This window comes from Haematobia irritans, chromosome 1 (genome assembly GCF_050003625.1).
Source record: "Haematobia irritans isolate KBUSLIRL chromosome 1, ASM5000362v1, whole genome shotgun sequence".
NCBI classification, from domain to species: Eukaryota; Metazoa; Arthropoda; class Insecta; order Diptera; family Muscidae; genus Haematobia; species Haematobia irritans.
In genome coordinates, this window is record NC_134397.1 from 16,601,213 (window position 1) to 16,628,155 (window position 26,943).

Below are 26,943 nucleotides of genomic sequence, written 5' to 3' on the forward strand. Positions count from 1 at the left end.
AAGAGGTACTTCACAAATGTCCTATAGAAATAAAAGTTTGACAAAATTTTCTACAGAAATAAAAGTTTGACAAAATTTTCTATTTGACAAAATTTTCCATAGAAATAAAATTTTTATCTAATTATACAATTATTTTTCGAGCTTTATGGACAGATATAGATTAAGGAACATGGTTAATAGAGCCATTGAAACCATGTTCCTTAATCTATATCTGTCCATAAAGCTCGAAAAATAATTGTATAATTAGATATAATGCATTTGGACGTCAATTGCCTGTTTCGGTATCAGGCTAACATGAAATAATGAAATAAAATTTTTCAAAAAATTTCTATAGAAATAAATTTTTTCAAAAATTTTCTATAGAAATAAAATTTTGACAAAATTTTCTATATAGATAAATTTTGATAAAATTTTCTATATAGATAAAATTTTCTATGTAGATAAAATTTTGACAAAATTTTCTACAGAAATGAAATAAAATTTTGACAAAATCTGCTATAGAAATAAAATTTGGACAAAAAATTGTCTATAGAAATAAAAATTTGACAAAATTTTGTATAGAAATAATATGTCGACAAAAGTTTCTAAAGAAATAAAATTTTTCAAAAATTTTCTATAGAAATAAAAGTTTTCAAAAATTTTATAGAAATAAAATTTGGACAAAAATTTCTATAAAAATAAAATTTTTACAAAATTTTCTATAGAATTTTTACAAAATTTTCTATAGAATTTTTACAAAATTTTCTATAGAATTTTTACAAAATTTTCTATAGAATTTTTACAAAATTTTCTATAGAATTTTTACAAAATTTTCTATAGAAATACAATTTTGACAAAATTTTGTATAGAAAAAATATTTAGACAAAATTTTGTATAGAAATAATATTTTGACAAAATTTTCTATAAAACTAAATTTTGACAAAGTTTTCTATAGAAATAAAATTTTGACAAAATTTTCTATAGATATAAAACTTTCTCAAAATTTTCTATAGAAATAAAATTTTGAAAAAAAATTTCTATAGAAATAAAATTTTGACAAAATTTTCTATAGAAATAAAATTTTGACAAAATTTTCTTTATAGATAATTTCGACAAAATTTTCTATGTAGATAAAATTTTGACAAAATTTTTTAAGAATTAATATTTTGACAAATATTTCTATAGAAATGAAATTTTAACAAAATTTTCCATAGAAATAAGATTTTGACAAAATTTTCTATAGAAATAAAATTTTTCAAAAAATTTCTATAGAAATAAAATTTTTCAAAAATTTTCTATAGAAATAAAATTTTGACAAAATTTTCTATAGAAATAAAATTTTGACAAAATTTTTTATATAGATAAAATTTTCTATGTAGATAAAATTTTGACAAAATTTTCTATAGAAATTAAATAAAATTTTGACAAAATCTTCTATAGAAATAAAATTTTGACAAAAATTTCTATAGAAATAAAAATTTGACAAAATTTTCTATAGAAATAAAATTTTGACAAAAATTTTCTATAGAATTTTTACAAAATTTTCTATAGAATTTTTACAAAATTTTCTATAGAATTTTTACAAAATTTTCTATAGAATTTTTACAAAATTTTCTATAGAATTTTTACAAAATTTTCTATAGAAATACAATTTTGACAAAATTTTGTATAGAAAAAATATTTAGACAAAATTTTGTATAGAAATAATATTTTGACAAAATTTTCTATAAAACTAAATTTTGACAAAGTTTTCTATAGAAATAAAATTTTGACAAAATTTTCTATAGATATAAAACTTTCTCAAAATTTTCTATAGAAATAAAATTTTGAAAAAAAATTTCTATAGAAATAAAATTTTGACAAAATTTTCTATAGAAATAAAATTTTGACAAAATTTTCTTTATAGATAATTTCGACAAAATTTTCTATGTAGATAAAATTTTGACAAAATTTTTTAAGAATTAATATTTTGACAAATATTTCTATAGAAATGAAATTTTAACAAAATTTTCCATAGAAATAAGATTTTGACAAAATTTTCTATAGAAATAAAATTTTTCAAAAAATTTCTATAGAAATAAAATTTTTCAAAAATTTTCTATAGAAATAAAATTTTGACAAAATTTTCTATAGAAATAAAATTTTGACAAAATTTTTTATATAGATAAAATTTTCTATGTAGATAAAATTTTGACAAAATTTTCTATAGAAATTAAATAAAATTTTGACAAAATCTTCTATAGAAATAAAATTTTGACAAAAATTTCTATAGAAATAAAAATTTGACAAAATTTTCTATAGAAATAAAATTTTGACAAAATTTTCTATGTAGATAAAAATTTGACAAAATTTTCTATAGAAATAAAAATTTGACAAAGTTTTCTATAGAAATAAAATGTTGACAAATATTTCTATAGAAATAAAATTTTTCAAAAATTTTCTATAGAAATAAAGTTTTTCAAAAATTTTTTATAGAAATAAAATTTGGACTAAAATTTCTATAGAAATAAAATTTTTACGAAATTTTCTATAGAATTTTGACAAAATTTTCTATAGAAAAAATATTTTGACAAAATTTTGGATAGAAATAATATTTTGACAAAATTGTCTATAGAAATAAAATTTTGACAAAGTTTTCTATAGAAATAAAATTTTGACAAAATACAATTTTGACAAAATTTGTATAGAAAAAATATTTTGACAAAATTTTCTATAGAAATAAAATTTTGACAAAATTTTCTATAGAAATAAAATTTTGACAAAGTTTTCTATAGAAATAAAATTTTGACAAATATTTCTATAGAAATAAAATTTTGAAAAAAAATTTCTATAGAAATAAAATTTTGACAAAATTTTCTATGTAGATAAAAATTTGACAAAATTTTCTATAGAAATAAAAATTTGACAAAATTTTCTATAGAAATAATATTTTGATAAAATTTTCTATAGAAATAATATTTTGATAAAATTTTCTATAGAAATAAAATTTTTCAAAAATTTTGTATAGAAATAAAATTTGGACAAAAATTTCTATGAAAAGAAAATTTTTACAAAAATTTCTATAGAATTTTGACAAAATTTTCTATAGAAATACAATTTTGACAAAATTTTGTAAAGAAAAAATATTTTGACAAAATTTTGTAAAGAAAAAATATTTTGACAAAATTTTGTATTGAAATAATATTTTGACAAAATTTTCTATAGAAATAAAATTTTGACAAAATTTTCTATAGAAATAAAATTTTGACAAAATTTTCTATAGAAATAAAATTTTGACAAAATTTTCTATATAGATAAAATTTCGACAAATTTTTCTATGTAGATAAAACTTTGACAAAATTTTCTAAGAATTAATATTTTGACAAATATTTCTATAGAAATGAAATTTTAACAAAATTTTCTATAGAAATAAAATTTTGACAAAATTTTCTATAGAAATAAAAACTTGACCAAATTTTCTATAGAAATAAAATTTTGACAAAATTTGCTATAGAAATAAATTTTGACAAACGGAAATGTTGTCCAATTTCTTGTTTTTCTATAAAAAAAAATAAAAAAAAAGATTTTTTTTCAATTTTTTGTTTTTCTCTAGAAAATTTTCTTAAAATTGTATTTTATTTCTATAGAAAATTTCGTCAACATTTTATTTCTATAGAAAATTTCATCAAAATTTTATTTCTACGGAAAACTAGCATAACCCAGCCCGTTTCGCTGCGCCTTCCGAAGCCTACACCCAGAGAAGGAATATGATCACCTCAAACATGTTTTAAGAGCAAAATGTTATTTTTGGGTGGTGACCATGTGTGTAGGAAGATTTTGCGTTAACTTAGTCTGTCACATCCTTCGTGCTGAAAACAAATTCGAAAAGATTTGAATTCTTTCAAACAAATCGGACAACTTGCGTTTTCGTTTATATACAGAAATACGGCGAATATGCAGATGTAAAGGGTGATACGGTCAAAATTTGGTCAAGGGAAAACGCGTGTAAATCGGTGAAATCGTTTATTTAAAAAATCAAATTAAATTTCTTTTTCAAGTTCAATTAGTATAAAATTCAGGAAAAATATTCAGTTAGGCTTTCGCTTTTCCAAATCCGAATTGCCGGGCCTCACGCGTGACACCTGCCATCAGATTTTGTACAGCCACCTTGTCCACCTTCTTCGCCGCAGAAAGCCAGTTTGCCTTGAACTGCTGCTCGTCCTTAGCAGTTTTTTTGGTCTTCTTTAGGTTCCGCTTGACAATAGCCCAGTATTTCTCAATTGGGCGGAGCTCTGGCGTGTTGGGAGGGTTCTTGTCCTTGGGAATCACCTGCACGTTGTTGGCGGCGTACCACTCCATGGCCTTTTTACCGTAATGGCAAGATGCCAAATCCGGCCAAAACAGTGCGGAACAACCGTGTTTCTTCAGGAAAGGCAGCAGACGTTTATTCAAACACTCTTTCACGTAAATTTCTTGGTTGACAGTCCCGGAAGCTATGAAAATGCTGCTTTTCAAGCCACAGGTACAGATGGCTTGCCAAACCAGATATTTCTTTGCGAACTTTGACAGTTTTATGTGCTTGAAAATATCTGCTACATTTCCCCTTCCTTTTGCCGTATAAAACTCCTGTCCCGGAAGCTGCTTATAGTCGGCTTTGACGTAGGTTTCGTCGTCCATTACCACGCAGTCAAACTTCTTCAGCATCGTCGTGTACAGCCTCCGGGATCGCGCGTCGTATTTTGTTTATCATTGCGATTTGGAGTCACTACCTTCTTGTAAGTCGATAGTCCGGCTCGTTTTTTTGCTCGATGCACGGTTGTAGACGATACACCCAGCTTATTTGCGGCATCTCGGAGAGAGAGGTTAGGGTTTCGCTTGAAACTACCGGCAACTCTCTTTGTCGTCTCAGCGGCTTCCGGTTTTCGATTTCCCCCCGATCCAGACTTCCTGGCTGTCGACAAACGTTTCCCAAACACTTTAATTACATTTGTAACGGTTGATTGGCAACTTTTAGCGATTTTGCCAGATTTGCGTGCGAGTAGCTCAGATTTTCGCGATGCGCGAGCAAAATTTTGATACGCTGCTCTTCTTGCTTGGACGGCATTTTGACAACTGAAGAGTGAATTCCAAAATCAAAATAGGAGCAACATTCTACACACACACACCTTCAAAATGAGGGGTGTTCAGGTTTTTTAAATGCAAAATTGAAAGAAATACGTCAAGTTTATATTGACCAAATTTTGACCGTATCACCCTTTACAACGGTCCGTCTTAAAAAAACGTCGGTGAGAGGGTGTTCCCATTCCAAAAATTTTTTAAAATTATGTTCTGTATTGAAGTAGTTGGACAATCTTATTCATTTCCTGTGAATTTTAAGTGTGTCCTTCTCCTCAATATACCGGAAAACTAAGCGTTATATTTCAACAGCATACAAGGAATCATTGTTTCCCGTCCAATAAATCGGAAAAAAACACAAGTACTTAAAAAATTACCACATAAACATTTGTTAAAATGTTGGATCTTTGTGTAGATGCCAACCCAAACCTTCACTGGCAATTTCAAGCACATCGGTCAACTTTGGTCCAATTTTCAAAAAGTCGTACAAAGGGGAGGTCCTCCCCGACGAAATATCGAAAAATAAAGTAGCCGCTCTTTGTCTAGACGCCTCCTTCAACCTTCTTGAAAATTTCAAGCTAATCGGATAATTTTATTCCAATTTTCAAAAAGTCGGGCACCGCATGTTCTCTGTAAATCTCAAGAAAATCAGAAATGTTAGTTTATTGACAGTACAAAAGCCGGACAAATGCGAGGCTCCCCTCCACGACCAAATATCGAAAAATAAAGTATCGGATCTTTGTCTAGAAGCCAACCCAAACCTCACTGACAATTTCAAGCAAACCGATCAACTTTGGTCCAATTTTCAAAAAGTCGTACAAAGGGGAGGTCCCCCTCCGCGACCAAGTTTTTATATATAGATTTTTTCAAAATTCTATTTCTATAGAAAATTTTGTCATTTTTTATTTCTATAGAAAATTTTGTCAAAATTTTATTTTTATAGAACATTTTGTCCAAATTTTATTTCTATAGAAAATTTTGTCAAAATTGTATTTCTATAGAAAATTTGTCAAAATTTTATTTCATAAAATTTTATTTCTATAGAAATAAAATTTTGACAAAATTTTCTATAGAAATAAAATTTTGACAAAATTTTCTATAGAAATAAAATGTTGGTAAAATTTTCTATATTATTTCTATTAAAAAAATTGTCAACATTTGATTTCTAGAAAATTTATTTCTATAGAAAGTTTTGTCAAAATTTTATTTCTATAGAAAATTTTGTCAAAATTGTATTTCTATAGAAATAAAATTTTATGAAATAAAATTTTGACCGAATTCTCTATAGAAATCAAATTTTGACAAAATTTTCTATAGAAATAAAAATTTTGACAAAATTTTCTATAGAAATCAAATTTTGACAAAATTTTCTTTAGAAATAATATAGAAAATTTTGCCACATTTTATTTCTATAGAAAATGTTGTCAAAATTTTATTTCTATAGAAAATTTTGTCAAAATTTTATTTCTATAGAAAATTTTCTCAAAATTTTATTTCTATAGAAAATTTTCTCAAAATTTTCTATAGAAATAATATGTTGACAAAATTTCCTATAGAACAATTATCAGAATAAATTCGGGTAATTGTATTTGTATTGTAATTTTCTATAGAAATAAAATGTTGGCAAAATTTTCTATATTATTTCTATTAAAAAGTTTTTCAAAATTTGATTTCTATAGAAAACTAGCGTAACCCGGCCCGATTCGCTGCACCTTCCGAAGCGTATTTGGAGGAACATTTTGCGTTAACTTAGTCAACTATATCCTTCGTGCTGAAAACCAATTCGAAAAGATTTGAATTCTTTTAAACAAATCGGACTACTTGATTTTTCGTTTATAGGTACAAATACGGCGGGAATGCATATGTAAAACGGTTCGTCTTAAAAAATGTCGGGGAGAGGGTGTACCCTTCCTCCAAATTTTTTAAATAATGTTCTGTATTCAAGTAGTTGTAGTAGTTCTTGTGAATTTTAAGTGTGGTTTGTCAAGGAAAGGTATCCTCTCCTCAACATATCTGAAAATTAAGCACTATATTATAATAACCTACAAAGAATTACTGTATCCCATCCAATAAATCGCTGGCAGAAGCCTGTGCAAAAATCATAAAATTATGTACCGAGTTCCCATTTACGGACAACCATCTAATTTCAATTTAAGAAAAAAAAACGGACAAAAGTGAACCCTCTCACCTCCCACCTTGGCTCCACTCCGACCTGATATCGGACTATTACGTACCTTATATTAATCTCACAACTACTCAAAGGTCCCTATAAATTCTATCGAAGTAAATCGATAAAGTTTATTTCAATTTTACCCTTCCCCAACCAGATATCGAAAAATCATATACTAATTTAAAAATCATGTATAAATTTAATCACCTCCTCCCACGTTCCCTGTAAATTTCAAGTAGATCGGAGATGTTCAAATTTTGCTTTATTGTTTTAAAGGGACGTCACTTTCCCCGATACAATATCGACAAACACTGTAGTGAATAGCACCCCTAACCTTCCCTGAAAATTATTGAAACTTTCCTTCAAGTTTGGGACAAGGAAGGTTGCCTCTTCGTTCATAACCTTCCCCCACTGCATTTGTAAATTTCAAGAAAACTTAAGAATTTTTTTTGAAGTTTTAGAGGAGGACCTCCTCCCCGACCAAATATCGAAAAGTGATGTAGCGTATCTTTTGTAAACGTCCCAGAAAATGTCAAGCAAATTATAAGCCTAAAGAGGCGGGCTCTCTTCCGACCAAAATCAGGTATCAACTATTAATATCGTAACCTCTCTCTCCCCAGTCCTCTGTAAATTTCAAGTAACTCGGTAAAGTTTAATTGTTTTCCTGTATGTACTTAAGAGAAGCGGATGTCTCTTTATGCCCTTTTATTTTTATTAAAAAATCAGGAACCTGATATAAATTTCATAACATCACCCATTTTTTCCGTAAAATCTCAGACGGGGGAGTTTAGTTTTGTTTTCACTGTACTTTAAAAAAAAAAAGTTGGGCAAAGTGGTGGTCCCCCTCCCCAAGGCCGTATTCAGGGGGGGGGGGATGAGGGGGATCAAACCCCCCCCGAAATGAATGAATATTTTTATATAAATAAATATATATTTTTAGCTGCATAGAAAAATCTTATCGAAGATGTTGAAGAAAAGTTGGAGGTTTTATTTTGAAAAACGCTTACCTATAAAACTTGCACAAATCATAGAATACTAGTTGAAAAGCCCGTCAAACGACGGACAAATTTCATTTGTGGAAAATGTATTTCTGCTTTTTATGTGTGTTTGTTGTTCTTTTTGTGAACATGACTCGCTTTGTTTGGCCATAGCAACAACAACGAAACAGCCAAACCCACATGTGTAAATGAAATGGCGCAAAACCTGCGAAAAGAACCTGCCTAATTCAGCGATGGAAGCAATAAAGAGATTTTTCTAAACGTGCATATTCTTTTAAAAATTTTGGTCACTTTGCCAGTTACTCAGGGATGGAAAATACAATTTTTAAGAAAGTACAAAAGAGGTATTTTTTGAGCGGAAAGGTACTTTTTACTAAATTTCAACAAAAATTTCACTGGAAGATTATTGTCAAAAGACTGAATTTTAAAGAAAATAAAATTTTTACAAAATTTTCAATTGAAATAAAATTTTGACAAAATTTTGTATAAAAATAAAATTTTGCAAAAATTCTATATAGAAATAAAATGTTGACAACTATTTCTACCGAAATAAAAAATCGATAATATAGAATCGCATTCTTTTTTCGACTAAAACTTTTTTGAGGTTCAATAAAATCCTGTTTTTGACTATGTCTTTTACAAAATCGAGATTTTCTTCCCACATGAACATGTCTGTTTTGCCATATTTGTAAAAGACTATTAGCAAATAAGGTTGATAAAGACTTTCTCAAAATATTAAAATATTTTGTCAAAGCTATTGTACCATAAATCTGATATCGACTCAAAAATGTTTACACAAAAGGTACTAAATCATTCGCGGGGGTACTACGGTACTGACCGGGGTGAAAAAGGTTTGAAAAAAGTACTGCATTTTCCATCCCTGCAGTTACTACGTGCTCATCCGAACGTTCATTTTCAACAATGAAGAGATTAAAGACGTATCTTAGAAATTCGACTAGCGAGAGTAGACTCAAAGGATTGGCATTAATGTCGGTTCATCGCCGAATAAATGTGCCGACTGAAGAAGTCATTGATTTATTTGCTGCCCAAAAAGCCCGTCGGCTCAATTTAATATTATAACAAGTATGTATATACAGCACTAAGTTCGGCCGGGCCGAATCTTAAATACCCACCACCATGAACCAAATATTAGTGAATGCGTGGCATAAAAGTAGAAAAGAAATAAAAAGGCACTGGTTTAGAATTTGAACCAAAATGTATGGGCTTTATTTAATAAATTATTGTTCGTCAAACAATATTTACCTTCGTAGAAGCGAGAGAGTCTCAAAAGAGAATGACAAAAAAAGCTTGGATGTCGAAAGGCGGGGGTTGATGACATTTGACGTTAGAAAATGTCCTTATTTTCGTACCGAAAAGCAGAAAAAGTATAGACAAATTCTAACGGCGGGATTACACTTGAAAATGATTATATGATTTAACAAAAGCTAAGAAAACGGCATTTGAACTTAAACATTGCCGCCCGCCTTGCAACATCCTGCCATGTTGCAAAATTTAAAGTAATATTAATTATATGTTCAATTTAAATAATGAAAGTATACAGAATGTACATTTCAGTTAATAAAAAAAGGAGCATTTTATTTTAGTTCAATTCTGTTTTTTCTTGTTATGGTTTCCAATTCATGTTTCATTTTTTCAAAAACAAATTCATATTTACAAATGTGCTCGTCAAGCACGCGATCGTAAATGGACTCGTTAAGCCCGATCGATTTTTAAATTTCAAATAAATTTGACTCGGAAGAGCCGGGTGTCGAGGACTCGTTAAGTCGGAAGACAATGGAAGATTGTCTTACACCCAATTATATGTTGCATGGACCCGAAATAACCCACCCAAACATTGTGAGTTGGGCCCATGGGAAACCCGGGCTAGAATATGTTTGTGGCCTCATTATTTTGTGGTAGACCTCTGGACCAAGGACAATCGCTACATGTGAAGCTTGATAAAAATGCGGGTCAGCTAACTGTAGCCCGGCAAAGTGATCCTTTAGGGCAGGATTCACGGACTCCGAAGGAGAAGTTATGTGGGTCAAATCCACAATTCTTGCCGATACCCCTAATCGTTGCGATGGGTCATGTGATGATGCGACTGAGACCTGACAGAACACTTCTGGACCCACTGCTACAGGACTTAGCCGAAGTTCCTCGGCCAATGACCGACAAATTAGACTAAGACCTGCGCAAGGGTCCAAAAGCGCCCGGACAGGAACTCGCCGATCATTCAACTCTAGCTGAATGACCATTGTCGGCCCGAGCGTAGCAACGGGCTGAATCGCCATTACGGGTCGGGGAGCTGATGAAGTTGACGGCTGATAAGATCGGACAGAAGGGTCAGACGTAATATGCGGACGAATAGAGGATCTACCAGGTTTTGGAGGAACTCCGGATTTTTGTCTGGGAGCAGACTTTGTAGCAGGGCGGGACCGATCAGCGCTATTCTTTGCATGATTATGCAGCATGGTGTGATGGTCACCGTTACAGTGCTTACACCTGTGTAGACTGGGACAGTCACGAACAAAGTGTGTGGCGTCAAGGCAATTACCACAACATTTATGAAGCGCTACGGTACGCAGCCTTCGTTCAATGCGCATCGCCCTGAACTCTTTGCAATCACGTAAGTGATGCTTTGCCTTGCATATGACACATTCTCTTCTGCCACGTTGAATATTCGAACCCTGGTTCTTTCGAACTGGTGCCGAAAGGGGTGGCGAAGCCACAGATAATTCTCCTGGAGGAACTCCAGGAGCCGTCGTCAACGGATTTTTATTGGTGGAAAGGTCGGCCAGAGTGGCAGGATCAGCAGTCGTGCTGATGGTGGATACATCGGCCAGAGGTGCGATGGTTGGATCGATTTCCCGTTCCTCATCAGACATGGGGACGTCGTCCTCAAAATCAGGAAGGGTAGAGGCCATCTTTGCTATGTTTTCCATCTATGAAAATATAGAAAGATTTCGATGACGGAACGGAAAATCAAATTAACAAAATGGTCAGAATGACAAGAAACCGTAGGTCGCCTTACAACTTTCCGTCCTATAGCGATTCGAAACGCGGCCATCAAACCTAAGATTTTCACGCTAGCAAAATCCAGTGAGGACGCGAGTACAACGCAAAATGAACTTATTTTACCTCCGTAAGAGGCACAAGTTTAACTACGGGACGCCGTATAACGCCATTTTCGGTTTTAACATCCGCGACGCGGACTCGACCGTCAGTACCCGGATGAATATCAACAATACGACCTAACTTCCACGAAGTGGGGGGTAATTGCTCATGTCGAATGACAACTAAATCGTCCTTCTGCATATCCCGTTGAGGAAATTGCCATTTGTAGCGTTTATGCAAGCTCTTCAGATACTCGTCTTTCCACCGTAAACAGAACTGTTGAGTTAGAGCTTTCATCTTTCTGTATCTGTTAACAATATGCAAAGGCGACTCATCAATAACGGGCTCCGGAGGAGCGAGGATCGACGATCCAACCAAGAAATGACCTGGCGTGAGAGCCACTATATCATGCGGACTATCATTCACCGGACAAAGTGGACGAGAATTAAGGCAGGCCTCAATTCTAGCCAGAATGGTAGAAAGTTCTTCAAACGTGTATTTGAAGCCATTGGCGTGCTTTCGAAAATGAAGCTTAAAGCTCTTTACTGCGGCCTCCCAGAGACCGCCCATATGTGGAGCTCCCGCCGGAATGAATTGCCAAGACAACTGTTGATACAAATGTGCGGAGCACAACTTATCGCGGCTCTCGCGCAGCACAACCTTGAAATCCCGCTCAATTTCCCTAGATGCTCCAACGAAGTTGGTGCCGTTGTCGGAAAATATTGTTCCGGGACAACCACGGCGGGAGACAAATCGATAAAAAGCCGCCAAAAAGGATGTCGTCGACAAATCAGATGTAGCCTCTAAATGAATAGCTTTCGTAGAAAAGCAGACAAATACGCAAACATAACCTTTGGTTACCTTACAAGCGCGACCTGTAAAGGATTTGACCTCAAATGGGCCCGCGAAGTCCACACCAGTAGTGGCAAAAGGTCTAGAAAGTGTAGTACGCTCTGGTGGAAGCGCGGCCATAATCTGGGAGCAAGACCGCTTCCTGTCCAAAAAACAGCGCTTACAACCATTTATGGTCTTTCGTATCAAAGAAGTCAGGCGGGGAACCCAGTACTCAATCCTCAAAATGCGTAGCATCAATTGATTCCCCCCATGTATGGATATCAAATGGACGTACCTGGCCAAAAGAGCAGCAAACCGACTATTGTAGGGTACAATAATCGGATGACGCTCTGAATATGCCAGTGTAGGGGAACGTGCCAAGCGCCCGTTGAGCCTAAGCACGCCTGATTCATCCAAGAATGGATTAAGTGGCAACAAAGAACTTTTCGGACCAATAGGTTCCTTGCGTAACAAGGAAGCGTATTCCTCCGCATAATAAGCCTTTTGAGCCAGTATAGCCAGACGTCGTCTCACGTTTTTAAGCTCCAAGCTCGTCAAAGCCGTGCTGCGATAAACGTGGTGACCCCTATGGGCAGGATGGGTCCTATGTAAAAATCGAAAGACATAAGACAGAACTCGTAAAGCCCTGTCCAAGGACGAAAATCTCTCTAACACATCCTCATAATTCGAAAAAAATGTGGTATGAACCTTGACAGCGCGCAACTCAACATCTGTATCAAGGGGGACGGAGTCCCGAATATCCCACTGAGACCGATCCTGGCGTAGCCAGTGTGGCCCATGCCACCAAAGTCGGGATCCAGCCAATTCCGAGGGGGTAACCCCCCGGCTACCCAAGTCAGCGGGATTTTCCTCAGAGCGTACATGACGCCAATTCTCACCACCTGTAATATCCTGAATCTTGCTGACACGATTGGCAACAAACGTAGTCCACGTAGATGGAGGTTTGCCGAGCCAGGAAAGGACGATCGTCGAATCCGTCCAACAAAATATTCCCTGAAGTTGTATATCAATCTCGTCGAGGATACTCTTTAGCAATTCGGAGGCCAAAACTGCTCCACACAACTCTAATCGGGGCAGAGACACAGACTTAAGCGGTGCGACTCTGGTCTTACAAGAAAGCAGATGAGTGCATATATCACCATTCGGAGTCAAAATACGAATGTATACCACCCCCGCGTATGCCTTCTCTGAGGCATCAGAAAAAACATGCAATTCTGCGCCACAATCAGGCGAATAGTTAACCCAACGCGGTATTTGAATCGAATTAACGTCGCGGTAACATTCGACAAACCTTCGCCATTCCCGTTCTGTCGTAGACAGAAGCGCATCATCCCAACCAATCTTGTCAGACCAGATCTGCTGCATTATCACCTTGGCAGTAACTATGATAGGGCCTAACCAACCTAGTGGATCAAACAGTTTCGCAATGGCAGATAAAGTATCGCGTTTCGTAAACCGAGACTTGTCCGGGAGCGGACTCATGTCAAAGTAGAATACGTCCAGCTGGGCGTTCCATCTTATACCAAGAGGCTTAGAACTGCTAGCTTCTACAAACGTGAGAAGCTCAGCATCAATCAAATGGCCCGTAGGGAGGCCCTCGAGAATGGTACGATCATTCGCAGTCCACTTTCGCAGCTCAAACTTGGCAGAAGATAGAGCGGCAATTAGCTGATCCCTAGACCTAATCGCAGTATGCAAATCATGGTAGCCCGTCAATACGTCGTCAACGTACATGCACCTCCGTAGGATGTGCGCAGCAAGAGGAAAGTCATTCTCCGTGTCGTCCGCCAATTGCAACAGTGTCCGTATGGCTAGAAATGGAGCACAATTTACTCCAAATGTTACAGTTTGTAACTCATAGTCCTGGATAATGTTTTGCGGAGAATCCCGAAATAGTATTCTCTGCAGACAGGTCTGAGACGGGTCAACTCGGATTTGGCGATACATCTGTGTGATGTCGCAATTGTACACGAATTTGTACAACCTCCATCTCAAAATGAGGAGGACCAAGTCAGTTTGTAGAGTCGGACCGACATGTAAAATGTCATTCAGGCTATTGCCGGTAGACGTCTTATTCGAGGCGTTGAAAACCACTCGAAGCTTAGTCGTCCTTTTGTCGGGGTTAATCACGGGGTGATGAGGTAGATAACAAACTGGGGCGTCTGTTGGCGTAGCCGAAACTGGCCTCATATGACCCAAATGTAAATATTCTCGTATGACGTCGTCATATACCGTCTTAATTTGTGGTTTTCGCAAGAGGGATGCCTCATTTCGAAGAAATTGTCTTAAGCAACCCGTCCTTGAATTTCCTAAATCGATTTGTCCACAGAAATCAGTTTTGAGCGGAAGTGTAACAATGTATCTTCCCTCAGAATCCCGTCTAGTCGTTCTCTTGTAATTGTCCTCGCAAAACTTATCTGATGCAGATAAGAGAGGGCGTCGGGGAATCTCCTCAAGTTCCCAAAATCGGAGAAGTGTCTCGTCAAGACCGTTTTCCTCGTGGAGGTCCACTGCAGTCGTGAAGACTGAAATATTCGAGGAAGGGATAGGACCCGTGACAACCCAGCCGAAGACTGTGTTTTGTGCTAGTAATGATCCCAAAATATTCGTTCGCGTACCCTCCAACACAATTTTCGGATAAAGATCCGCGCCCAAAAGCAGGTCAACAGGACGACAAACAAATAAATTGGGGTCAGCCAAACGTAGATTTGGCATACTAGACACAATGTCACGATCTAGAGAAAAGGATGGCAGGTTGCCGGAAATGTTCGGAAGAACATACGCTGTAGTCTCCAGTAGGAGCGACTCATCTAGTGGGGTACCAATGCAAAGTGAACAAAGTTCTCTCGACGTGATCGAAACACTTTGATTCACACCAGAAATTGTAGCCGAAGTCGAAGACGTACTCAGTCCAAGTCGGTTCCGCAATCCTTCCGTAATAAAGGATGATTCCGAAGCGGGATCTATTAAGGCCCTAGCAGGATACGTGATACCCTGGTGAACGATATTCACCATTGCAGTTCCTAATAATACATTTCCAGTACGCGAAGTGTGGAATACCTGTCTACTGGACGTCCCTGACACAATGCCTGTCGATGTAGAAGGTTCATTGGCATCCACTGGCACCGGTACGGGATTCCGTGAAACTGGTGCGGGAACGATAGGAGCAGTCCCGGGACCAGTCGATGTTTCCCTATGCAAAAGAGTGTGGTGTCTTCTACCACATTTACCGCAATCATATGCGCTGGGGCAATTAGCTGCAATATGTCTGCGGGACAGACAATTCATGCAGCACTGATGGCTCCTAATAATATTCATCCTCTCACGAACTGAAAGATTATGAAACCTAGAACACGTTCTGAGGTGATGATGTCGTCGACAGAGAACGCATAATCTGTCAGGAGAGGATTGGGAGGAAGGAGGCGTACTTGATGGGGAACGAGTCGTTTTCGCATTCGTGAAATGCGAGCGAATTCTTTTGTTGGCCGGAGGCCTGGCGTCAATGCCGCGGATATCGCGAAGACATGTCAATGTCTGGATTCTTTCCGTGAGAAAGAAGTCCAAATCTGACCAAGAAGACAAAGCAGACTTGTCCTTAATACTCTGCTCCCAAAGTGTAACAGTACATTTCGGCAACCTCTGAAGGCATAAAAAGACGAGGATGGGATCCCAATCGTCAGTGGCCACATCGTAGATGGACATTGTCGAAATGCATGTCGAGATACCACGTTGTAGTTTCTTCAGTCCTGAACTGGTCTCAGACTCCAAGACTGGCAAATCAAATAATAATTTGAGTTGGTGGTTCACCAAGAGGCGGGTATTATCATAAGTACCCTTTAGCGCCTTCCACGCAAGAGCGAAGCTTCTATGCGTGAGCGGAAATTTCGAAACCACATCGCGAGCTTCACCACTGGTTTTCTTGAGTAAATGACACAATTTTTCAATATCGCCAAGTCGGCTATTGTTAATGTATACCGCTGTGAAGAAATCTCTAAATGTCGGCCAATTGAGAAAATCGCCGTCAAAAACATCTATATCACAAGGCGGCAGATTGAGACTGTGGGAGGAACTATTGTCTCCCCTAGAGCTAACGGAAGAACTGTGTGAGTCATCGGACCTATGAGAAACATTCAAAAGTAATGTTTGGTCCTCCAACCGAGACGATTTAGCAGAATGCTTAGATGGTGCACGTAGTTCCTCCAATTTACGTTGAATCGACTCCATGACATTCAGATAACAATTATAAGCCACGTCATATTTGCTGTCAGCAGCGGCGACTGCCTCGGTTGCGTTGCTCTGTGTGGACACAAAGTCAAGACATTCGTCGAATAAGCTCTTAACTTTTTCCCACAAAGACTTAGCCTCGGAACCATGACATTCTAGTCTATAGGCGGTTAAATCATCGTCTCGCAAACTGTGAAACTTCGTTTCAAATCGGACTACTGCGTCAGTTGCTCTTGTGAAAGCAGTCAGTGGTGTAGTAGTCATTATGACCAAGTACTGTCAAAATTAAAGGGCGAAAAAATTGACACGTGATGTCCAAAACTATCGGAAAGAGTATAAATCGATCCAAAAAACTACTTCGATTTGTCGTCGAACAAATGAAAACGCAGTTATTCCTCTCAGTGTATGCGAAAGTTGTATCGTCAACACACAATATTTTTCGCAGTGTACCGAAAGTACTAAAAATGTGAGTAAGGTAACGTGATTACCACAACAACACAAAAAATGAGATCAGAAAATTTCTCACAGTGTACGGAGTACAACCAATTTTTTACAGTGTATCGTCGATACACCAATTTCCTCACAGTGTATTGGAAATACCAGCTAAAATTAGCTCTGCAAGGTAAATTATAAGTATTTTAACTTTTTGTAAAAATTGGCGAAAAATTTCTCCAAGTGTATGAAAACACGTAAAGTTTCTTCCAGTGTATCGTAAATACAAGAAACCCTTTTTCGCGTGGCGAAATATATGCAAAATCTTTATTTGGAAAATATTACAATATTTTCCCAGTGTACCCTGTGTTCCAAAAGATTTTTGCAAGTGTATCGTGAATACAAAAAATATTTTCAGTGTATCGTAGAATACAAAGAATAATTTTTGCGTGGCGAATTATCGAAAAAATTGAAAACTTTATATATTACGAGAGAGTTTCTCTCAGTGTATATATTATCCAAAATTTCTCCCAGTGTACGTAGATACACAAAATTTGTGCAAGTGTATCGTGAATATCACTTGCCAAATGGAAAAATTACAAGACAATGAAAAGTCGTGAACTATAAATTGTAAAATGTCAACTTGACCGATTGTAGGGTGCACGGACTGTAAGATGCACACTACGAAACAGTAAGGTCCAACAACAACAATAATATATAAATAAAAAAGTTTCGTGGAAACTCAAATATGTCAGTATTACGATAATATAATATATAATAAATACTGTTATTTTATTGTTTGTATCGACCGACCGTAGGGTACACTACCACGTAACACGAACGATAATAGTAAACGACCGATATCCGTAGGAATCAACAATAAATACTTTTCTCAATTGAACCTGCAAAAAATTATTTTTATAATTTCGCGCCGTAAGCGACCCACGCTAATAAACCAACGTGTATGCAGTTCGAACGTATGTTGGATGTAACACCTGTGTGCGTACGTGTGTATAGCAAGTTGAACGGCAACTGTATAACACTTTACTATTGATGCCTATTGGCAAACCAATGCTTACAACCAATGCAATTGTTTTTGTTTTTTCTATGCAGATCGAAGATCAAAAAACCAAAAGAAAAACACAACAATGTATACGCAAACAAATGACAAAATACAGCGAAAATTAAATGCAACTTTGACGTTGAATATTTGGATGAAAACAAAGTGGAATTAAACGCACTTTTCAACACTTTAATGAGAATGTAACCGGGTATTAAAGACCGACGGATAATTTAATTTTGTTCTCGTAGAGATTTAATGTACAACCGATATAAAATACGAGTTGTAAAGCGACCGTAGGCGAGTGTTTATTTCTGTTTTTATTTATATTCACAGCGAAGGATATGCTCACTTTTTAATTATCACTGAAAGTACATACCTTGGTTGTTGATAATATAATTATATTTATGTGCAATAAATTGAAAATGCCTCGTAGAGGATGGTGATCGTCGATCGTTTGTTGTTGTTGTTGATTGGCGTAGCCTTTGCCTTCGAAGAAGAAATAAAAAACACCGAATTAATACTTTCCAATAATTATTCGGCTCGAATGGACCAATGAATGCGTGGCATAAAAGTAGAAAAGAAATAAAAAGGCACTGGTTTAGAATTTGAACCAAAATGTATGGGCTTTATTTAATAAATTATTGTTCGTCAAACAATATTTACCTTCGTAGAAGCGAGAGAGTCTCAAAAGAGAATGACAAAAAAAGCTTGGATGTCGAAAGGCGGGGGTTGATGACATTTGACGTTAGAAAATGTCCTTATTTTCGTACCGAAAAGCAGAAAAAGTATAGACAAATTCTAACGGCGGGATTACACTTGAAAATGATTATATGATTTAACAAAAGCTAAGAAAACGGCATTTGAACTTAAACAATTAGGGTTTCCTTTGAAATTTCAGGAGGGCTTGAGGACTTGAGGATATTCCCGAAGATAAATTTAGATTTCACCTATGAGGACTATATCAGATTCTGGATTTATAAGAACCATTTTTGTTTGAGTTTTAGAGGAATTATTAACATCTCTTGTAAGTGTGCACGAAAATTATAAAATAACGTCTTGATTTGAAATCTTAAATCTGTAGAAGTAAAATCTGGAAATTTTACATTGAGTTTCAAGCAATTTTCATGTTCAGTGCGCCTTCTACACCCTCAAGAAGTGAAGTCGGTCTACATGGAGGCATTACCAAATGGATCGATAAAAACTTAATCCGATACACGTTTTTGTGAGCCTAAAATACCAGAATATTTACAATTTCAGGCAAATCAGATAAAAACTACGGTTTCTAGAAACCCAAGGAGTTAAATCGGGAGATCGTTCTTATGGGGGCTATACTAAAATATGGACCGATACTCACCGTTTTCGGCACACCTCTTTATGACCCGAAAATACCTCTAGATTTCCAATTTCAGGCAAATAGGATAAAAACTTCGGATTCTAGAAGCCCAAGAAGTAAAATCTTGAAATCGGTCTATATGGGGGCTATACCAAAATATGGACCGATACTCACCATTTTCGGCACACCTCTTTATGGTCCTAAAATACCTCTAGATTTCCAATTTCAGACAAATTGGATAAAAACTACGGTTTCTATAAGCCCAAGACCCCAAATCGGGAAGTCGTTTTATATGGGGACCATACCAAAACATGGACCGATACTCACAGTTTTTGGCACAGGTATTTGTGGTCCTACAATACCTTTAAATATCCAGTTTCAGGTAAATTGAATAAAAACTGCGGTTTCTATAATCCCAAGAAGTAAAATCGGGAGATCGGTCTATATGGGGGCTATACCAAAATATGGATCGATACTCACAATTTTTGGCACACGTATTTGTCGTCCTACAATACCTCTAGATTTCCAATTTCATGTAAATTGAATAAAAACTGCGGTTTCTATAAGCCCAAGAAGTAAAATCGGGAGATCGGTCTATATGGGGCTATACCAAAACATGGACCGATAATCACCATTTTTGGCACACCTCTTTATGGTCATAAAATACCTCTAGGTTTCAAATTTCAGGCAAATTGGTTCTATAAGCCCGAGACCACAAATCGGAAGGTCGGTTTATATGTGGACTATATCAAAACCTGGACCGATATAGCCCATCTTCGAACTTGACCTGCCTGCAGACAAAAGACGAGTTTGTGCAAAATTTCAGCACGATTGCTTCATTATTGAAGACTGTAGCGTGATTACAACAGACAGACGGGCATCGTTATATCGTCTTAGAATTTCTCCCTGATCAAGAATATATATACATTATATAGTCGGAAATCGATATTTCGATGTGTTACAAACGGAATGACAAACTTATTATACCCCCGTCACCATTCTATGGTGGTGGGTATAAAAATATTGTATACATACCTATGCAGAAATAAAAATTTCTACACATGAGATTATATGAATATTTTTTTTAAAGTTGAACCCCCCCCGAATTAAAATCCTGGCTACGGCCTTGCCCCTCCCCGACCATATATCGAAAAATAATGTAGCGGATTTTTGTCTAGATGCCAACCCCAACATTCAATGAAAATTTCAAGCAAATCGCATAATTTTGTTCCAAGTTTAAAAAAGTAGGGCAAGGAGGAGGTCCCCCTCGCCGTCCACATATGAAACCATCAGGTACCCCATATTAATTCCATAACCTCACCGCATGTTCTCTGTAAATCTCAGATAACTTAGAGAATTTTAGTTTTTTCACTGTACTTTAAAAAAAAGTCGAACAAAGGGGAGGTCCCCCTCCGCCACCAAATATCGAAATATAAAGTAGCGGATCTTTGTCTAGATACCAAACCCAACCTTCAATGAAAATTTCAAGCAAATCGGTCAACTTTGGTCCAATTTTCAAAAAGTCCGACAAAGGGGAGGTCCCCCTCCGCGACCAGGTGTCAAAAAATGAGGTACCCTATTTTCACCACATGAACGCCCCCCACGATCTCTGAAAGTTTCAAGTAAATCGGTTCAGCCGTTTCGGAGCCAACTCGGAACATATTTACAAACAAACAAACAAATAAACAAACATAGATTGAATTTTATATATATAGATTTTATTTCTATAGAAAATTTTGTTAAAAAGTTATTTATGAGGATTTACTCTTAATCCTCATAAATAACTTACTCTTACGTCTTAAGACGACCAATCAATCGATTGAATGTTAAAATGAGCCTGAAGTCATGGACGGATTATATGTACGATTTCTAGTCTGTAAATACTTTGGATATGAGAACAAACCTTAGAAAACATTGACATATTCCAAAAACTACATAGATTTAACTAAATTCAATGAATCCCATTGTTAAGATAAACAAGCCTTAGGGGTAACACTAAAACTTCTTCACGAATAACTCCGAAGACCATCAGACCATTCATAAGATAAGCAATAATATTCCCAAGATATTACAATTAAAAAAAAAAGAAAATAGGGAGAGGAGAGTTGATAGAGTGATAATGAAAGACAACTTAACTTCCTTCTAAGACAAAAGACTAATACAAATTGATGATATTAAATCAAAACAAATGTAAACGATAGACAAATCATGTCCATGGAATACCACAAATTAAGAAGATATACTCATCACTTACCACCCCACCATTTAAGATTATTCCTCTCCACCAAAAATAAGCCTTAAGGCATAGTGTCTTCTTCAACCCCAATAATCTAGTATAACCAACAAGTTTCCCATAAAAACAAAAATCTGGAGAAAAGTTTCCATGAAAAATACTCGTAAAGTAAATAGAGATTTTTCTTTTTTTTTTTTTTTTTGGTTGTTTAAACAAGTGTTCGAAAATATGGTGAAGCATTAACGTCCAGCAAATCCATCAGGAGGACAAGACAAGAAATAGAAGACGGTATACATCAACACCAAAGGTCATGTTACAAAAATAACAAACCTCAATGTATATTATTTGATTTTTGTCCTTATCCCCAAAGGATAATGATATGTATTTAAACATTGTTTTTGGTTGGTGGGGGCATATGAATGGATTACTAGGGGAGTGCTATTATATTGATGTTAATGCATTTATAGCTTAACACCCGGCTAAAGATAAACTTATCTATCGTGTATGGCATATTAATATCAATTGCCGCCACAATTGTTTAAATAAGCAACAGTGGAGACCTATGGAATTGATACGATGAGTTAGGACATAAAGGATATTTAATTTGATACTATGAAATTTTAATAGAATATTTTGAATTTAGAGCTTAACTTACAGGGCGCAAATATAATTTTGTATTTTTGGATTTAAACCTGCTCTTTTTTCACTAAGAGAGAGAGAGAGAGAGAGCAGAGATCAAATCTGAAGGGGCAGAGGGCTAGGGGAAGAAATTGCAATTTTTCCAAGGCAGCTCTGTCCAGGCAAAAAAGCTTAAAAACTTCGCATTAAAATACACTATCCCACAAAGAGAGAAACTTTATCTTTAACGCTACACTGAAAAAAATATTTACGTGATATTAAAGATTACGTAACATAAATTTTAGGATGCGAAATTTACAAAATATTAAAGAAAAATTTCTTTAAAAAAATGAAATTTTAATTAAAATAAAGTATATAAAAATCAAAAATTTTTTTCATTAAATTTAGGACACAAATTTTGTAAATTTGCGTCCCTCCGTTAAAGTCCCATATCTTTGAACTAAGGCTAATTTTCCTTAAAGTAAAGAAACACATTTTTTATTTAAAGAAATTAACTGAAATATTGAAACTTTAGATTTAAGATAAAACCGCTTCAAATATAGGCTAAGACTTATTTTGAGGATTTAGCGCCTTTGCTTTAAAGTTTTCTTGGAATTAAGAAAACATTTTTTACTTTGAAGTATAAGTTATAATTTCGATTTTTAAACTGACATTTGTTTGTACGTAAGTATCTTTATTAATAAACCGCGAAAAAAAATGAAAATTTGATAAATGAGATCTGTATCCTAATTTTAATTTTATTGGTCCTAGATTTAAAGCCAGATAGGTCGCTAAAAAATTTCTTTATTTTAACCCTTTCACTACCGAATTAACCCTAATGATAAAAACTTTTATTTTTCTTCTGTTTTTATTTGTAGTAACAGCATGTAGAACAAAAATTGTCATTTTGAAAACCTACCTCAATTACTTCAAGAGCTGTATGAGCTTGTTCTGAAAACTTGATTCTTGAATTGTGACCAAATGGCTTTACGAAAATAAGCACTATTTGGTCTATAATATCTTTCAAAGTGTGAGGAAAAATACAAAAAAGAACCCGTAAAAGTATCAGCTATAGTTTTTGTATAAATGTCAATTTACTAGAAACATACACTACAAAAATTGTCTCAAATTTTCATATTTTTCTTTTATTGTTAAAGAAGTTTATAAAAATGTATTTTAGACCTCACCAATATGGGCAATATTTATAGGTTATTTTGATTAAAGCCTATACTTTAAAATAGAATCGAGAAATAAACCGAAACTAAGTGGGAAAATAGAATTTGGTGTCTTTTTCGAATGACCTTCTAAGTGGACATCGGCAGTGAAAGGGTTAAAGAATCCGCATCTTTGGCTCGGAATCAATATCAAAATCCTTAAGGGAAGGTCAAAATCTTTGGATCCAAGTAAACTTTTTTTTTGAGTGTAGAGACAACATAAGCGAAATCGCCTTTTTGACATTTGAAATCTTGCTTTTGTACGGAAAGATAATTTGCAAACACGGTTGCCACAGTTGGTAGAATTCTACCAAAAATTTTAGATTTTTTACTGTCTGGTAGATTGGTAGAAAGCTTTATGTTTTGGTAGATTTTCCAAATTATACCTCTCCAACTAAGAGATGCTTCACAAATTTTCAATAGAAATAAAGTTTTGGCAAAATTTTCTATAGAAATAAAATTTTGACAAATTTTTCTATAGAAATAAAATTTTGACAAAATTTTCTATAGAAATAAAGGTTTGAAAAATTTTTCTAAAAAAAAAAATTTTGACAAAATGTTCTATAGAAATAAAATTGTAACAAAATTTTCTATAAAAAAAAATGTTCACAAAATTTTCCATAGAAATAAAATTTTGACAAAATTTTCTATAGAAATAAAATTTGAAAAAAATTTTCTATAGAAATAAAATTTTAACAAAATTTTCTATAGAAATAAAATTAAAAAAAAATTTTAACGAAATTTTCTATAGAAATAAAATTTTGACAAAATCGGTCAAAGAATAAAATTTTGACAAAATCAGTTAAAGAAATAAAATTTTGAGAAAATTTTCTATAGAAATAAAATTTTAACAAAATTTTCTCTAGAAATAAAATTTTGACAAAATTATCTATGGAAATAAAACTTTGACAAGATTTTCTATAGAAATACAATTTTGGCAAAATTTTCTAAAGAAATAAAATTTTGATAAATTTTTCTATAGAAATAAAATTTTGACAAAATTTTCTATAGAAATAAAGTTTTGAAAAAATTTTCTATAAAAAAAAAATTTGACAAAATGTTCTATAGAAATAAAATTTTAACAAAATTTTATAAAAAAAAATGTTCACAAAATTTTCCATAGAAATAAAATTTTGTCAAAATTTTCAATAAAAATAAAATTTTAAGAAAATTTTCTATAGAAATAAAATTTGAACAAAATTTTCTATAGAAGTTTTGAAAAAAATTTCTATAGAAAAAAAATTTTGACAAAATGTTCTAAAGAAATAAAATTTTAACAAAATTTTATATAAAAAAAAAATGTTCACAAAATTTTCCATAGAAATAAAATTTTGACAAAATTTTCAATAAAAATAAAATTTTAAGAAAATTTTCAATAGAAATAAAATTTGAACAAAATTTTCTATAGAAATAACATTTTGGCAAAATTTTCTATAGAAATGGAAGTTTAACAAAATTTTCTATAAAAATAAAATTTTGACAAAATTTTCTATAGAAATAAAATTTTAAAAAAATTTTAACGAAATCTTCTATAGAAATAAAATTTTGACAAAATCGGTCAAAGAAATAAAATTTTGACAAAATCTGTTAAAGAAATAAAATGTTGACAAAATTTTCTATAGAAATAAAATTTTAACAAAATTTTCTATAGAAATAAAATTTTGACAAAATCTGTTAAAGAAATAAAATGTTGACAAAATTTTCTATGGAAATAAAACTTTGACAAAATTTTCCATAGAAATACAATTTTGGCAAAATTTTCTATAGAAATAAAATTTTTTATAGAAATAAAATTTTCTATAAAAATAAAATTTTGACAAATTTTTCTATAGAAATAAAATGTTGACAACATTTTCTTTAGAAATAAAATTATGACAAAATTTTCTATAGAAATAAAATGTTAACAAAATTTTCTATAAAAACAATTCACTAAATTTTCAATAGAAATAAAGTTTTGACAAAACTTTCAATAAAAATAAAATATTAAGAAAATTTTCGATAGAAATAAAATTTTGGCAAAATGTTCTATAGAAATAAAATTTTGACAAAATTTTCTATTGACATGCAATTTTATCAAAATTTTCTGTAGAAATAAAATTTTGGAAAAAAATTCTATAGAAACAAAATTTTGGAAAAAAAATTTCTATAGAAATAAAATTTTGACAAAATTTTCTATAGAAATAAAATTTTTCACAAAATTTTCTACAGAAATAAAATTTTGATAAAAGTTTCTATAGAAATAAAATTTTGACAAAATTTTCTATAGAAATAAAATTTTGACAAAATTTTCTATAGTAATAAAATTTTGACAAATAATACCGAGTGGTTGATATACAATGCAATTTTTTTATTGCCAACCTTATTGTCCAAAATAGTTTGCGGGAAATATGTATCATTCCTTTGTTTTTGTTTACCAACCCCGATTGTGCCCACTGTTTAACTCTGTTATTATTTGCTCTTTTATTCTCTATCTAAAAATCTGCAGGTTGCCCTAAAGCGTCAACAGGCAGTGGAAGATGCCATTGCTTTACGTTTGGTAGCAACTAAAACTGGCCAACATATGGACACATTGCCTCCGGGTAATATTTTTGGTATAGGCGAAAATCTTGCGGAAAAGGAAACATCTATGGAATGTTCTGTTGAAGATTTGAGTTTACCATGTAAATCCCAAGAGGATGCGTTGGACAACGACACAACACAGTCCGATGTGGTAAAAGTTCAAAACCCAGAAAAATCCTTAGCCTCTAACGAAACAGAAACTGCCAGTGGAGTTAAACCAACGGGAGAAACTTTGAAAACATCAACAGCTGAATATAAAGTATCTGAGAATGCCCTGGATATGTTAATGCAAATATTTCCCCAAAGAAAGAGAACAGTTTTGGAATTGATTTTGAAACGTTGTGATTCGGATTTGATTAAAGCCATAGAAAATATTTCAATGAATTTGAATCAGAAGAGGGATTTAAGAGAAATGGATATTGGAAGCACATCAACATCGGATCAGGGATCGATGAAAAGCGCTTTTAAACCAGTATATTCTTCAGGGAATATGGTAAGTTTAGATATCTAGATTTTGTGAATTAGTTGTGTTCTACATACATTTACATATATTTCAGCATTCCAAATCGGCATTGAATTTATCCAATGGCTTATGTGCTAGCCTCCCAACAACATCATATCCCAAATGGTTTGTTCCTTTAACATTTCCTATTACATTTCAAGGACACTTGGCTCCAGCTCTTGCTCCCCCATTACCACCCTCTTCAACTCGTTGTACTTTACCAAATTGTTCATGCATGGAAATGGGTTATCAATTTAATTGTTCTTAAATTTTGTATATGTTATATTTATCTATTATTGATATTAAATAAAAATTAATAATATGAATTTAAAAAAAAAAAAACTCTGCAAGATACTCTTTCTTGTTTAATTTTCTTGCTTAAACCTTAGAAATTGTTTCCATGTGAAAAGTGTGTGAAAAATACAGAAATTCAAAGGCAACTAAATCCAATAAGGTATAAAACATTTTTCCAAAATTCTCCATGTTCTCTGACCAAAAATAACATTATGCTCTTGACATATGTTTTAGGCAGGGATCCGGAGCGGAGCGGAG

The 26,943-nt window shown here is 33.6% G+C and overlaps 2 protein-coding genes across 2 annotated transcripts in view; one reads left to right on the plus strand and one right to left on the minus strand.

Annotated features, from left to right (window-relative positions):
• Window positions 1–26,659, plus strand: part of dmrt93B (doublesex-Mab related 93B) — a 28,102-nt gene extending 1,443 nt beyond the window's left edge. The window contains exons 2-3 of the mRNA XM_075291745.1: window positions 25,816–26,382; window positions 26,447–26,659. Of these exons, the coding sequence (XP_075147860.1) occupies window positions 25,816–26,382; window positions 26,447–26,659 (780 nt within the window). The remainder of the gene's footprint in view (window positions 1–25,815; window positions 26,383–26,446) is intronic.
• On the minus strand, window positions 9,439–18,798 carry LOC142220360 (uncharacterized). Its single transcript, XM_075289451.1, has 3 exons — window positions 18,596–18,798; window positions 18,309–18,418; window positions 9,439–11,186 (listed from the first exon to the last, which is right to left on the minus strand). Exons 1-3 carry the CDS (start codon window positions 18,669–18,671, stop codon window positions 10,059–10,061), a joined length of 1,314 nt encoding a protein of 437 aa, XP_075145566.1. The 5' UTR covers window positions 18,672–18,798; the 3' UTR covers window positions 9,439–10,058.
• Window positions 26,660–26,943: the final 284 nt, after the last annotated feature.